The 15,345-nt window shown below is 41.7% G+C and overlaps 1 protein-coding gene across 4 annotated transcripts in view; it reads left to right on the forward strand.

Annotated features, from left to right (window-relative positions):
- LOC126377794 (ankyrin-2-like) overlaps positions 1-15,345 on the forward strand; it is an 82,014-nt gene that overhangs the window by 23,490 nt on the left and 43,179 nt on the right. For all 4 annotated transcript variants that reach the window (XR_007567994.1, XM_050025628.1, XM_050025629.1 and 1 more), the window contains exons 3-12: positions 1,445-1,624; positions 3,489-3,605; positions 4,113-4,268; positions 4,971-5,136; positions 6,825-6,985; positions 7,618-7,787; positions 8,897-9,003; positions 9,282-9,442; positions 10,138-10,341; positions 15,058-15,156. Coding sequence is in view for 3 of the 4 variants with exons in the window: in XM_050025628.1 (XP_049881585.1) it covers positions 1,445-1,624; positions 3,489-3,605; positions 4,113-4,268; positions 4,971-5,136; positions 6,825-6,985; positions 7,618-7,787; positions 8,897-9,003; positions 9,282-9,442; positions 10,138-10,341; positions 15,058-15,156 (1,521 nt within the window). In the remaining variant the exon portion in view is untranslated. The remainder of the gene's footprint in view (positions 1-1,444; positions 1,625-3,488; positions 3,606-4,112; positions 4,269-4,970; positions 5,137-6,824; positions 6,986-7,617; positions 7,788-8,896; positions 9,004-9,281; positions 9,443-10,137; positions 10,342-15,057; positions 15,157-15,345) is intronic.

Below are 15,345 nucleotides of genomic sequence, written 5' to 3' on the forward strand. Positions count from 1 at the left end.
TTTTTGACAACATGAACTGTAAGTCTCACTAAATGTCAAATATTGTCAGAGTCCTAAAGTGGGTACATTATATTGCTCATGACTGTACCAGTGATAGACATATCTGCTAGTAAGCATTAAACCACGGTCATAGCGGGGTAGAATTATTAGAAGCAAAGGTTCTGCCCTAAATAACGCGGGCCCATACTCGTCCTTGACCTAAATTATAACAATAGCCATGATGCAATGGAAATATAAGTAGATGAATTTCATGATGATCGGTTTGAACCCCCGTGGGCGTACATTAACCAAATTGAAGATGCTTTAGAAAAGGTTTAATACGATCTACTCTGAACCGGTGTGCGAGTAAACGATTGATGAATGGGGAAGAAACTAGTGTGTCAGTGTCCATAGACTCTGTTTGCCTTAGTGGGAAATAGGTGCAAGTAATTATAATCAGGCGCAGTCAAATTGTCAATAACTGGCTCAATAAAATAATAACTAATACCAAACAAAACCCGTGTCATATTATAGTGACCTTTTGTCTCCATTTTCCATACAATTCCATGGCACTAGCCATGAGAAATGCACACACTTGGCAATACTTGGCTTGTCATATGCACGCCAGCCAAGATGTTTGAAACACTTGGCGCTTAGCCAATGTATTCAAGCACAAACCATTAACCTTACTTCTGCGATCATTGCCTTCAAAGTTCCTTATGCAGTCGTGCCAAGAGTCAATGGTACATTGTGTTGTAAGCGGTAATTTACTTCTAAGTAGTACCATAATTAAGTATATAATTTTTGGACGTGATTTATTGTAGATTTGCCTCAAATGGCATTAACTACTTGGCCAGACAAATGGGGAGCGCTGAGGGCGACAGGCTCGCGCCCAAAAGGGCACGCTCAGGCCTGTTGTCTTAATTTTTTGAATCGGGTGAGAACCCTCGCGCTCCCCATTTGTCCAGCCAATGATGTGATGGTGTGATTTATTTATTTAATATTTGGGAGACCAACAGCTCTTAACAACTACAGCCAAAATATCATACTTAAAAACTAAGCCAATAACAGGTTACCACCTATATAAAACAGAATAAATATATTAAAACTTAAAACTTAACCGCACTGACAAGGACATGCACAGATGCCTAAGACAGTACAAATTCAAATTCAATTCAAATTCAAAAATATCTTTATTCAATAGGTAACATAGTTACACTTTGAATCGTCAATTTTACATAACGAACGTCTCATCCGTCTAAAACTACTGCAAAGACAAACGCTGACTTAAACAATAAAAATAATGCTACTATCTTAAATTTCTACACAACATTCAAAAAGTGCTGATGTATGGTGAAGCTACTGGGTCGAAGGACGGTGTAGAGGTTATTTTTCTGGTCTTCGTTGGTGGGCTAACAGCGCTGGTATTGAGTGAGCTTTGTCTAATCCTTACCCTCTTCCACAGAACGGCCTCAACGCAATCCACCTGGCGTCCAAGGATGGTCATGTAGCGGTGGTGGGGGAGCTGCTCGATCGTGGTGCTGCTATAGATGCTGCTACCAAGAAAGGCAACACAGCACTGCACATCGCCTCACTAGCTGGGCAAGAGGCGGTTGTTAAACTTTTGGTGCAGAGTGGTGCTCAGGTAAGAGTTACGGGCCCTAGACTTTCTTTCTACGATAAAAACCATAAAATATTATTATACAATTTAGTAATTAGGCTGCCTAATATCAGTTCCAAGACTGTTAATCCCATGCATTCATATCTTCCAAATAATCACTAACCTTTTTTAACAAAGTTTCTGTTTAATTCCTGTCTCAAAAGGTAAATTCTTAATGTCAATGCGAATCTTATTGTAATTAATGTATAATTTATCGTTTTGTCTCAAAAATGGGAACCTTTGTACATATTTTGTGAATTTATTTTGTCCATAAGTTTGGGCTGAGGTCTTTTGCTGAATGTTTGCCACTGAATGTGACGGAGATAATATTTTTTATATAATATTTAAAAAATATATATATTAATCGACCTTAGAAGGCATTGGCCTTCGATAAAGCGAGGGAAATGATAAAAGCTTTTGGGTGAGATCTTAATGGACTTTACTTTTATTACATTAAAGAATAGTATAGATATTTCTGTCACTTACAGAAATCGACGTATTTATCGAGTCTTCTCACTTATATGTGCCAGAATAACTCTCTTTTTCTCTCTCTCCTTGGCATTTATTATCCCATCTGGGGGGGGGGGGGGGGGGGTCGTCTGCCGTCTTCGTTCTTCCCTTCTACTTCGCTCTAAGGGACGTGTCGTTCTCGGAGACATTGCACGAGCACTGGTCCTTTTTGACCACTTCCGCCCCACTTGTTTTTGGTCGTCTTGTGGTTGGGTCTAAGCCGCCGGAATAACATAAATCCATTGCAAAATTTAAAACAGAACTCAGCATTATTACCAGCGCTCCAAGTAACAAATATGATCCTTTGCAACCTAAACCGACCAATTTAGCATCACTCGATAAAACCAAAATACCTGACGAAATTAATGATCCATCAAATCTGGACGTACTGAAAGAATAAATAAATGGAATCAGTAATGGCCGCCGGTCGATGCCCCTCTTCGTTTTGACGCTTATCATAACAAACGACCAACTTCCGAGGCACTCTGCTCTGCACTATTTGCCTGACGCCAAATGGACAGATATCCAAATATTTGTAAATACTATGATTCTAAACTCCGCTAGTGATTTGAATTTGTTTTTGTGCCATGAGTACTTATATATTTCTTTAAATGCAGCTCGATACGAGACATCAACATCTCAGCCTTTACATCTTTATCAGATGATTCAAACAGCGTTTCTGTGGCAGCTTTTAAAATGGCTGTAAAGTCCAATGCGAGAGCGACAGTAGCGGCCGCACGACTGGCATTGTAGTTGAGGGTTACTAGATGGTACAGGTGGTAAATCGGCCCTCTCACTTCTGACATCAACACACATATAGAATTAAAGCACAGAGTTTAGTGTTTTCACTTAAGACACTTATCAGGAAAATGTATTATTTTGGGACCTCAAAAAACCACACAGAAGCTATTCATCTAAAAAGCAATAATGGAATTTGACGTTTGCGCGTGTAGAAGTAAGTGTGCAATTTCAACAAATGTCTAATACCAATATTGCTTTTTATATATGAACTATATAAAACTGTGGTAAACCAGTTGGTAGAATGCTTGCCTCTAACTATGAGGTCGCAGATTCGAATCCAGCACAGGCCTAAACCAATGATTGTCGAATTTGTTTTTAAATTCATGTTTAGTATCATAATGAATATCACGTGCTCAGCGGTGAAGGAAAACATGAAGGCAAGCGCAGATAGGCACATAGTTTATTAAAGTTAGTGGTAAAACAGAACCTACATTAATAATTATGTCAGGTTCATCGCCAAATGCCTCGATGCAAATGAAGATCAACCTTTTGCTTAAGTCAATTGATACGTCAAAATACCAATTGTATTTTGTTTCAGGTGAACATTCAATCCCAGAATGGCTTTACGCCGCTATATATGGCTGCTCAGGAGAACCATGATGGTGTTGTCAAGTTCCTCCTCGCCAATGGAGCTAACCAGAGCCTTGCGACTGAGGTTTGTGTTGTTTTTAATATTTTTAGGTAACGTGCAGCTCCATCACATAACTAAGGAATCTTTTTTACTACTAAATACCTTTTTTTTCCTTTCCCGAAGCGTACTAAACTGGAAAGCTCTTATTAAACATGTTATGCCTCGCAGACCCTAAAATTTTCTGGACAGAAATGATTCTGATTTCTCCATCCATAGACCTAATTTAAGAAGACGCTGCGTCTTGTGCGAGATACTGATCGATGCGTCACATGATCAATTGTACAGTTGCTATGAATCTTTAGTAACAGCTTTAGACATAGTATCAAATTCCAGTAAATACAATAACAAAAGAAACCTTGTCCCATACACAGTTGACTCGACTATTATAGACGGCGATACGGTTCAGCCCCCATCACTGCTCTAACAGAAAGATCGATGAAGAACGGGTTCTCAGTTTATCTACAATGCATCTGCTTCTGATTACTCCATTTGAAATATACTCGTGAGCTTATGTTATGTGATGTATCATAGGACGGGTTCACCCCCCTGGCAGTGGCGATGCAGCAGGGTCATGAGAGGGTGGTTTCGGTGCTACTGGAGTCAGATATTCGTGGCAAAGTCCGTCTGCCCGCTCTCCATATCGCAGCCAAGAAGGACGATGTCAAAGCTGCAAATCTGTTACTTGAGGTAAGTGCATATTTTTTATATCACATAGAATATATTATAATAGAATATAAATTGTAAAAGAACGCATACACACAAAAAAAGACACATTTTCATAAAACAATAACATAAAGGCAAAAAGGATGTTTGTCGAAAGGTGGTGGTCGACGTCCTGAAATTAAAGGGCCTAACTCAGCACAAATCGCGGCGTGAACCACGACGTGTAGCTTCTGCACTGCTTCTGCAGTGGATCACGTTGATTTTGTCTCTGGCCCTGTGTTTTACTCTTCCTCTTGTGTCTTTACTGGCCCATTCTAAGATTTCTCTGTATCGTGTGTCTAAAAACCCGCATACTTTTTTGTTTAAAAGAACCTTTGTCCAACTAAGGGAATCTAGCAAATCATAACTTTCCATAACAAATTGTATATAATAACTCTTTCGATACAAATCGTTCAGCATTGAGCGCATTGAATTACATTAAACAGGTTCTTAGCTCATTGTTGGTTAGAAACATAATAAAAAATTGAGAAGTTGTGATCGACCTCTTTCATCTTCATCCAGAATGTCGCTACTAACATCGTCATCTTCATAAAAAATTCTTAGGAATTAAGAATGAACATGACCATAAATGTATCATTGTTACCGATCTACTTTTTGAAGATATTAAATCATGAGTTCAATGAGTGAATCTTCACTAACATCTGTATTTTGTTCAATGCCTCCTAGAACGAACACAACCCAGATGTGACCTCCAAGTCTGGCTTCACGCCACTACATATAGCGGCCCACTATGGTAATGAGAACGTCGCTCGACTCCTGCTGGCTAAAGGAGCTGATGTCAACTGCGCTGCTAAGCATAACATTTGCCCTCTGCATGTTGCTGCTAAATGGGGTAAGTTCTACTACTACTTTCGTGTGGGTTGAAAAGTCTATGACCAACAACACCAACCCTGATGTCAGGGTTGTTATTGACGCCAAAGGCCACTGACATACAGGGTAGGTAGAACATTGAAACATCATTATTAAAGATAGAGAAAGCTCAAGAGGCACATTATCTTAATAGTCAATAGAGACACATACCTATTACTATTTTTACGCCAAGTTAGAGGTATATTGCTTTAAAAGCTTTGGCAACTGGGCTAGTTATAGCTCGACATCTTCAGAAAACTGCTTTAGATAACTTTACAACCTACAAAAAATGCCTTAACGCAATTCTTTAAACGTTAGTATCCTATTATTTCTCGAGCTCCTCCGTGCTTCGGAAGGCACGTTAAGCCGTTGGTCCCGGCTGCATTAGCAGTCGTTAATAACCACCAATCCGCACTGGGCCCGCGTGGTGGTTTAAGGCCCGTTCTCCCTATCCATCCACAGGGAAGGCCCGTGCCCCAGCAGTGGGGACGTTAATGGGCTGATGATGATGATGATCCTATTATACGGTATTTGAGAGCCGTGGTAGCCCAGTTGGTAGAACGCTTGCCTCTCACTTTGAGGTTTGAATCGACTACAGGCCTAAACCAACGATTGTTGACTTTGTTTTCGAATTCATGTTTGGATCATAAATGATTATCACGTGCTCAGCGGTGAAGGAAAACATCGTGAGGAAACACATTCCCCAGAAATGCATTTTCGGAGGTATGTAACCTAACCTGTTTTGGGCTGGTTTTCCCTTCGCGGTTTAGAAGGTCAGATAGGCAGTCGTTTCTGTGAAAAACTGGACCTCGAAATCTTCGGGTTAGGTAAGCGGACCCTGTGAAAAACGGGATAATGCTTAGGGAGATGATGATCCTATCATACGGTATTTGCAATTATTTTTCTAAGTACTTACTGGAAATACGACCAATGTCATAAAATCACCATAAAGACCAAACATAAACGCTGCTTCAACATTTTATGGGACCATTGACACGATTTTACCAGCAGAGACGTTTGTGACGTGTCCTTAGAAGTGTGCCAAAGTGTCTGGTTTGTTTTCTCTCACAATTTAATTAAAAGTTGAGGAATGTTATCTGTTATGAACTTTTATGACTGTTTAACGACTGTTTGTTTCTCTTTAATTGAGGAAGTTGAAGTAGGTATAATTAAGTTTCTGAATGCGAAGGTGGAAATCAATGGGTCAATCTTGATCAATTTCACTTTATTATTCGCCATTTTGGAATTTGACTTAGGTACCTACAGTAGTATCATTTGTAAAGTATTTATTTTGTATTCGATCAAAAATGCTTTCAATCTTGATACGCCGATTTCTCCTATCATTCCCTTTATTTGACAAAATCTTCATAAACTTAAACTAGAGTAATCTTCTTCTATCGTGTGGGTTGTAAGGTGAATTACCAACCTCATCAACACTGGTGTCAGGGTCATTATTGAGCCGCCAAAGGTCCCTGTCATGGCTCATGTAACGACTACTTACATCAGTAAGTAAGTAGTAACTGGGACCAACGCCAATAATACTGGAGTAATTATTTACGTGCAATAATTTTACAAGATTCTATGACATTACAAAAGGCGTGAATATCTCTTCCGCTCTCTTCATCTTCCAACTCTAACTTTTAACTAATAATTTGACCTTTATTCCCCCAGGCAAAGAAAACATGGTGTCTCTTCTATGCGACAACGGGGCTAATGTGGAGTCCCGGACCAGGGATGGACTCACCCCTCTTCATTGCGCCGCCAGGTCCGGGCATGAGAGGGTGGTGGAAGCTTTGTTGGAGCGAGGAGCGCCGATTACTAGCAAGAGCAAGGTAGGTTTTATGCAGGATTATAAAACAGGCAGACCACTTAAAAAAAGTTTTCGTCTCGAGCTCCTCCGTGCTTCGGAAGGCACGTTAAGCCGTTGGTCCCGGCTGCATTAGCAGTCGTTAATAACCATCAATTCGCACAGGGCCCGCGTGATGGTTTAACTATAAATTTCAGTAACGTTGGTTACTAGTTTAGCCCTAGTTTGGTTAGGACATTACAGGCTGATTACCTGATTGTCCAAAAACTAAGATGATCCGTGCTTCGGCAGGTACGTTAAGCCGTTTGTCATGGTTATCTACTACTTACTGTTAAGTAAGTAGTCGTTACATGAGCCGTATCAGGGGCCTTTGGCGGCTCAAAGATAACCCTGACACCACACACGATAGAAGAGAGTAACGTGATCTAAATAGTAATTTGAGGAAGAACGGTAGGTATAGCTAGGTACCTTGATCACAGGTAAAGGTACCGGGTTACATTTCTGGTCGGGTTAATATTAGGAATTATTGGAGGTGTGTCTTCACCTACAGCAGAGTACGTGCAGTTCGTATTCTCTCCACTCTAAGGTTGTGCTAAGGAGTGGGTGGGACGTGAAATAGGTTGTAAGGTTGTTTTCAATCCCCCACTTCCCCTACAGAACGGCCTCGCCCCCCTCCACATGGCGGCTCAAGGCGACCACGCAGACTCGGCGCGCGTGCTGCTCTCACGCAGAGCACCCGTCGATGACGTCACTGTCGACTACCTCACCGCACTCCACGTCGCCGCGCATTGCGGACACGCTAAAGTTGCTAAATTGCTTTTAGATAGGTAAGTAAGTGATGCATAAAGAAACATTTTTTGCTTTTAAAAGTCTGGATTTTGGAACGCAGTTTCCGGCCAAGTATTTTATGCCATCTGTGGCAAATATGGAATAAGTCACGGCAAAAAATAAACAAAACAAAATGAATGTATAGATCTATACGAGGCTCCATTTTTGGAGCATACTAGAACATTGTCAATAACACCTTTTGTAAACTTATTTGATTGTAACTAAATGAAGTAATATCATAAATGAACATAAGCGGTAGTTTTTTTAAATCTTGATTTTAAAGTGATATCCGGTACCTACCTATATCTGATTATCCGCAAGGCAATACGATAATATTGGAAGATCTTCTCAATTTTATTATTATTACTTTTTGACGAAGCCTTTGGTGGATTTAATGCTGTTTTAATTAATTCGATTAAGATATTAATAGTAACTGAATTAGACATTTGAAATTTTTAAATATTTATAAATAATTAATAAATAATTATTTATATAATATTTTGTTAGCAAATATACTAATAACGGAATAGAAAAACAAACTCGAGTGGAGGCAATCTATCACGTGTATTGTTCGCTTTGTTACAAATACAACACATTTAATATAAGAACGGGGAAAGTTAACATTGAGCTAGGCGTATGGTGCTATCGACATTTCCTGTCATTCGACGTCTATTTTTAAAAATGAACTTTTCGCGCAAAAGAGACAAAATTAAAAAGTAAACGCGCTAGCCAGGATGATGTCCTCGATATGGTCACATCATCACAATACGTAACGGCCTCCGTCGTCCAGTGGTTGAGCGTTGGGCTCACGATCCGGAGGTCCCGGGTTCGAATCCCGGGACATATCACAAGAATCACTTTGGAATCCCTAGTTTGGTTAGGACATTACAGGCTGATCACCTGATTGTCCAAAAACGTGTCGAAGGCACGGTAAGCCGTTGGTCCCGGTTACTACTTACTGATGTTAGTAAGTAGTCGTTACATGAGCCATGTCAGGGGCCTTGGGCGGCTCAATAGTAACCCTGACACCAGGGTTGATGAGGTTGGTACTCCACCTCACAACCCACACGATAGAAGAATTACATACATTCTTATTCTTCCGCAACAGGAGTGCTGATGCTAACGCTCGCGCTCTGAACGGCTTCACTCCGCTTCATATTGCGTGCAAGAAGAACAGAATCAAGGTGGTGGAACTACTGATCAAGTATGGAGCCAGTAAGTGTTAATATTGTTTCTATAATTACAGTACAATACACAATTCAATCCACATTTATTTATTGCACAAAAGGAACATACACAGGAATAGAAATTAAACAAACGTACAAAAGGCGATCTTATTGCTAAGGTAGCAATTTATTCCTACAATACACAATGCAATCCACATTTACTGCCAGGAACGTTCTCAAAGTGGGAACATTCCTGAAAACGGCCCAACACTAGACATAGACTTGAGTTCATGTTATGTCAATAATATTCCAATTTCCTTCACTCAGGTATCCAAGCGACAACGGAGTCAGGCCTAACGCCTCTCCACGTGGCAGCATTCATGGGCTGCATGAACATCGTCATCTTCTTACTCCAGCATGAGGCCAACCCTGACGTGCCCACTGTCCGCGGGGAGACGCCTCTCCATTTGGCTGCTAGGGCTAACCAGGTAAGCAATATCTCGAAGCAATCTCTATCAGCAACTATTAAAAGTATCAAATACTGTAGAAGTACCTTATAAGTTTTGAACCCATGTCAAATTAGTCTCTTTGCTTTGAAGAGCAAGTAAAATTATCAGTTCCCGTAGTTGATACTCTTATTTGTCAAAAGTCCTTTCATCATCATCAATGTAAGAGCCACACTCTTGTCGGTGTAGCATTCTCCATTCTTGTCTATCAAGGTCCAATCCTTTGACTTCCATATAAGACACGAAGTTCGTATTCTCTTTAATTTGTTTCATGTAAGCTCTTCTTGGTCTTTTCCTTCCTCTCTTTTTTTCTATCTTCCCTTCTATGATGTTTTAAGCGGCTCAATATTTTTTGGCAAAATCAGTTGGGTACCAAACCAAGCACTTCTGTATCATGGAGTATGCTCCGTAGGTACCGCCTCCGTTTGATTGCGAAGGAGGTTTTTGCCTAGTAGACTTAAAGTCAGATTGGGGCAAGAAGCAAGAGGGAAACCACTGCCCTATTTTTCCTTAAAAAGTAGCATGGACAAGAATACTACACCGACAAGAGCGTGGCTCTAAAATTAGATATGATGAGACTTAAAGTGTCTTTAAGTACCGATCCCCATCAAAACAACTTCCCCAACCTAAATGTGTTCTCAAAAGAAAAACCAGTATTAACCACCTCACTCAAACAGACGGACATAATCCGCATTCTACTCCGCAACGGCGCGGCGGTGGAAGCCAAGGCTCGGGAGCGGCAGACTCCCCTGCATATCGCCTCACGACTTGGCAACGTCGACATTGCAGTGCTTCTGCTCCAACACGGGGCTGACGTCAGAGCGATGACGGCTGATCATTACAACGCGCTGCATATCGCTGCTAAACAGCACAACCATGATGTAAGTAATATCGACGTTATTGGAGAAATAAAGTGTCTAAGAATTAACATCTCCGTAGTCCAACGATTGAGCGTTGGGCTCACGGCCCGGAGATCCTAGGTTCGAATCCGCGGCATAAAGTTTATGTGGGCAGTTAAGGATGTTGGGGCCCTCGCTATATACGTTTCGGCGACAATAGATGGCGTGAGTGTAGCCACACCATTCGGTGATCGAAATTATTATTTTTGTCATATATAAACTAAGCTGAGATGATGAGCTTTATGTACCCATTTTTGCCATTACTTGAAGGTCTAGAAAACCTACAAACAATAAAAAATATTAAAACCTTTCCTATTTACTTCAGGTTTACTCTGGGTCTGAAGTTATTGACTTCCTTTTTATTTTTTTATTATTAGAAACTACTTATAAAAGGTTTATTTACGTTTATTTGTAACAAAAATACAGAAACGTAGTAAATAATTTTGTATAGGAATGTATACTAATTCAATAATTTAAAGAAAATACATTTTTATTTTACCTCTTGTGGCACAAATAAAATTAAACCTCATAAAATGGTAAATGAGAAAAAGACTAAATTATTTCCGTTCCACACTGAATGCGCTATACGTACGCCATCTAACGGTAACTGATAGGAACTAGATTAAGGTCCCTACACCCTAAAGTAATAAGTTCACCGTATTTATTTAGTTAGTTAGTTAGTTAGTGGGCTCTGTTTTCCGCATTTAGACTCTAAGGTGGCCCATTATGCGTGTAATTGTTGACTACGTAAGCCAACCTAACTCCTTCCAGAAGCTCAGAAGCCTCCTGGGGTTTTCACAGGCTTCGCGGAGCGACCCCATTCCTTTGAGGATTTTTGCCCGTTGTGCTGACACTCCCGTGCATTCCAGGATTACATGGGGGGCAGTTTCTTCTGCGTCCAGACAGCCTCTGCAAAGTGGGCTGTTCGTTATCCCTAAGTTAAATAGGTGCTTGTTGAGTGGGCAGTGACCCGTAATACTGCCCACTACTATTCGAAGGTCATTGCGGTTTAAACGAAGCAGTCGGCGAGTGAAGCTCTTGGATATCATCGGCATGATATCCTTCGACTGTCTGCATGTGGGCAGCTGTGCCCACCTGTCGCTGTGTAGTTGCTGGGTATGGTCCCGTACCCACGAGCGTAACTGACTGAAGGGTATCGGCAGGATTGGTTCGGGTCCATATATCCTGGTGTCTGATCCTCTCCTTGCCAGTTCGTCGGCGGCATCATTACCCAGCGATCCACTGTGCCCTTTAATCCACTGCAGGGTAACCTTGTTAGTGAAAGCCATCTTCTGCAGTTCTCTGTGGCACTCGTATATTAGCCCTGAGGTTATGTTGTCACTATTTAGGGCTTGTAAGACAGCTGCGCTGTCTGAGAGGATTCTGATGTCATAACCCTTGACCTTTCTCTTCCTCACTGTGCTGGCGGCTTGAATTATGGCTACACATTCACATTGAAAAATGGAGCTGTATCTTCCTAGAGCCACTGATTTTTGAATGTTTAAGTCGAGTGAGAAAACTCCGGCACCCGTCCCTGAGGACATTTTGGAACCATCTGTGTAAATGCGAAGTTCCCTGATGCCGGATTGATCTCGCTCTGTTTCCTGCAGACTTATCACATAGTTTCTTTCTGTAATCTGCGTTTGTGGGATGCTGTCGCATGGGGCGAGTAAAAGTTTTTGATGTTGTATTGCCCTGTCTAGAATTTTGGTATGTGGGCCTATGCCATTTGTATTCCATATCCCGGTGTTGCGAAGTCTCATCGCTGCCATCGTGGCTTCCTGTTTAACTATCAGGTCCAGGGGTGGCAAGCTTAGAATTACTTCAAGTGCTGCAGTAGGTGTAGTCCTCATGCAGCCGGTGATAGCAGAGCAGGCCTCTGGAACTGCTGTAGCTTTGTAATGGTTGTGCTGAGCTCGGTCCTGGGCCACCAAACTATTGCTCCATATGTCAGTAATGGTTTTATCACGGTATTGTATAGCCAAAGCGTGATCTTAGGTGAGAGTCCCCATGTTTTCCCCATAAGCCGTTTGCATTGCCAGAACGCTATGCAGGCTCTCTCCAGTTTATTTTCTAGGTGTTTGTTCCATAGCAACTTATTGTCTAGAATAACGCCCAGGTATTTGACTTCGCTACTTAATTTGAGATATGTGCCGAAAAGTTTGGGTAATTTTAAGTTATCCAATTTCCGTTTATTGGTGAAAAGTATAATTTCCATCTTGGACGGATTTACCGATAGGTTGTGCCTAGTGCACCAGTCTTCGACTATCCTCAAAGCGGATCCCATGAGATCGCATAGTGTGTTTTCAAATCTCCCACTGATGAGAATAGATAGATCGTCAGCATAGCCCACTGTGAAGAATTTGTGTTTGTTTAACGATTCTATCAACTCGTTAACCACAATATTCCATAAGAGAGGCGATAGGACTCCGCCCTGTGGGCACCCTTTCGCTACTATGCCTCTAGTGGTGTTGTTCACAGTGAATTGTATGGCTCTGTATCTAAGCATGTTGTCTATCCACCCGGCAACCGTGGAGTCGACGTTATGTTTTTCAAGAGCTCGGCTAATGCTGGTAAAGGTTGTTTTATCAAATGCCCCCTCAATGTCGATGAAACAACCAAGGGTTGAACCTTTTGTTGACAGTGTATTTTCAATGCGAGATACTACTGTGTGTAGTGCAGATTCGGTGGATTTGCCTTTACTGTAGGCGTGTTGTTGATGGTGTAGTGGTCTACGTGTTAGGGCATTTGTCCTTATCTCCCTATCACACAGCCTCTCCAAAGTCTTTAGTAGGAAGGATGTGAGACTGATGGGTCTGAAGGACTTAGCCTGCGTGTAGTCACTTTTGCCGGGTTTTGGTATAAAGACCACTTTCACTTCTCTCCATTTCTTAGGCACATATCTAAAGGCTATGCATCCCCTGAAAATTACCACCAAGTGGTCTGTAAGTGATTTATCGCACCATAACATCAGGCCTGGGAATATTCCGTCCAGACCTGCTGATTTGTACGGGAGGAAGCTGTTGATTGCCCACCTAACGTTGGTTTCATTTATCAGCCTGTGTGCTGTATCCCATTGTTCAGGATTTGGAGGTGGTGCATTGAAATCGTCCCATGTCGTGTTGTCTGTGATATGACAGCCGGGGAAATGTGATTCTAATAGTATATGACTTGTCTCAGTGTCCGATTTTGTGTACGAGCCGTCGGGTTTCCTAAGACATCCCAACATACGCTCCGAATCACTACTGAGGATGTTTTTGACGCGTACAGCCGTGTGTGTAGATGCTATGCTGGTGCAGAAACGTTTCCAGCACTCGGCTTTCCTGAGGCGGATTCGTTTCTTGTACGCCTGCCTGGTCAGATTGTAGCTTTCCCAGTCCTGTTCGTTGCGCGTATTTCTTGCCCTGTTAAAAAGCTTACGTAACTTACGGCGTAGTTTTTCTAGATCAGGTCCCCACCACTGACGGCTCCTTGATGATGCTGTCCTGGTATTAGTGAGTGGGCACGCAAGTTCATAATTAGTTATAAGAGTGGTGGTTAGGTGATTAACATGTGTGTCAATAGAGTCTGAGTTAGTGTAGGTGGGTGGCAACTCTAGTCTTTTAAGGTCAATACCAGTTTTGGCCCTGTACATGTTTTGATTTGTTTTCCTGGGGTTGCGCTTTAGCTCAGCGCAACATACCTTGACAGTTAGATAGTATCGGATCCATCTGTGGTCAGAGCAAGAGAGTTCATCAGATACATGCCACCCTGTTATGTGCTGAGATATTTGCTCTGTGGCTAAGGTGAGATCGATAATTGTTTGTGCTCTCGAATTGACGAAAGTTGGCTCCGATCCCCTATTTAAGAGATTGAGGTTAGTGGTGAAAAGATAATTGGTGAATTCATTACCTCGGTCGTTGGACTTGCCACATCCCCACATGCCATGGTGCGCATTGGAGTCGACGGAGATGATTAGCTCCAGTCCCTCCCTCTCGCAGTGCGTTATCAGGGCTGTCAGCTCCGGTGTCGGGATGTTGGTGTCACCGGGAAGATAGACCGACGCCAGCACTGTTTCTGGTAGATAGAGAGAGGGGTTCCTCGGCAGTGTAATAGCCGTGAGGTCTCTGGAACAGAACTCGTTTATTAAGTTGGTACGCACATGTTTGGGTACAAAAATGCATGTACGTGGATTACTTAAGGTGGTATCCAGAAGAATTTTTCCACCGATATTATTGAGACCACAAATCCTGCCTTTCCTGATCCACGGCTCCTGGATCAGGGCAATGGTCTCTGTCTCCACCTCCAGCATTCTACGTAGGGTAGCCGTTGCAGTTTGGCTGTGCTGGAGGTTTGTTTGGAGGACATTAGTCCTCAAGGCGGGGGGAGGGAGAGGGAGAGGAGCAGGGGGAGCCATCGCTACGTCCCAGGATCGCTTCCACGTCCTCCTCGGTATTTATTTTAATCTTTATCAAAAATTCTTTTACGTTGTTGTTCGTTGTTCTAAGGCGAGAAAGAGGCGTGTAATGTGTGTGTATGTAATTTCATCGACATAGGTAAACAATAGGTTGTCAGAATATAATAAATGATCAAAACATTCCATTAGTCTAACAAATTAGGCTGCATAATGATGATAAATGACATACGTCTGTGGTTCGTGGTCACTGTTAGCTTTGATTTATGACCAAGTAGAAATAGTAAACGTATTTAATTTTGCAGGTTGCAGCGGCTTTGATAGAGCATAATGCTCCCCTGACAGCGACTACTAAGAAAGGATTCACAGCATTACATCTGGCTGCTAAATATGGAAATCTAAAGGTAAAAACACAGAAGATATCGATTAGCGTTCTCTCTCACTAGTCTGTGTATGTAGTTGTATATGAAATGAAATAAAAAATATTCGCTCGAAAGTGGTACAAAAGATTATTCAACAAAAAAAGTCCATCACTCAACCGTATAGCGTGCGAATATTAAATAATTTATAATTTAAGGATCATGCTTTAATAA

This window comes from Pectinophora gossypiella, chromosome 24, assembly GCF_024362695.1.
Source record: "Pectinophora gossypiella chromosome 24, ilPecGoss1.1, whole genome shotgun sequence".
Taxonomy (NCBI): Eukaryota; Metazoa; Arthropoda; class Insecta; order Lepidoptera; family Gelechiidae; genus Pectinophora; species Pectinophora gossypiella.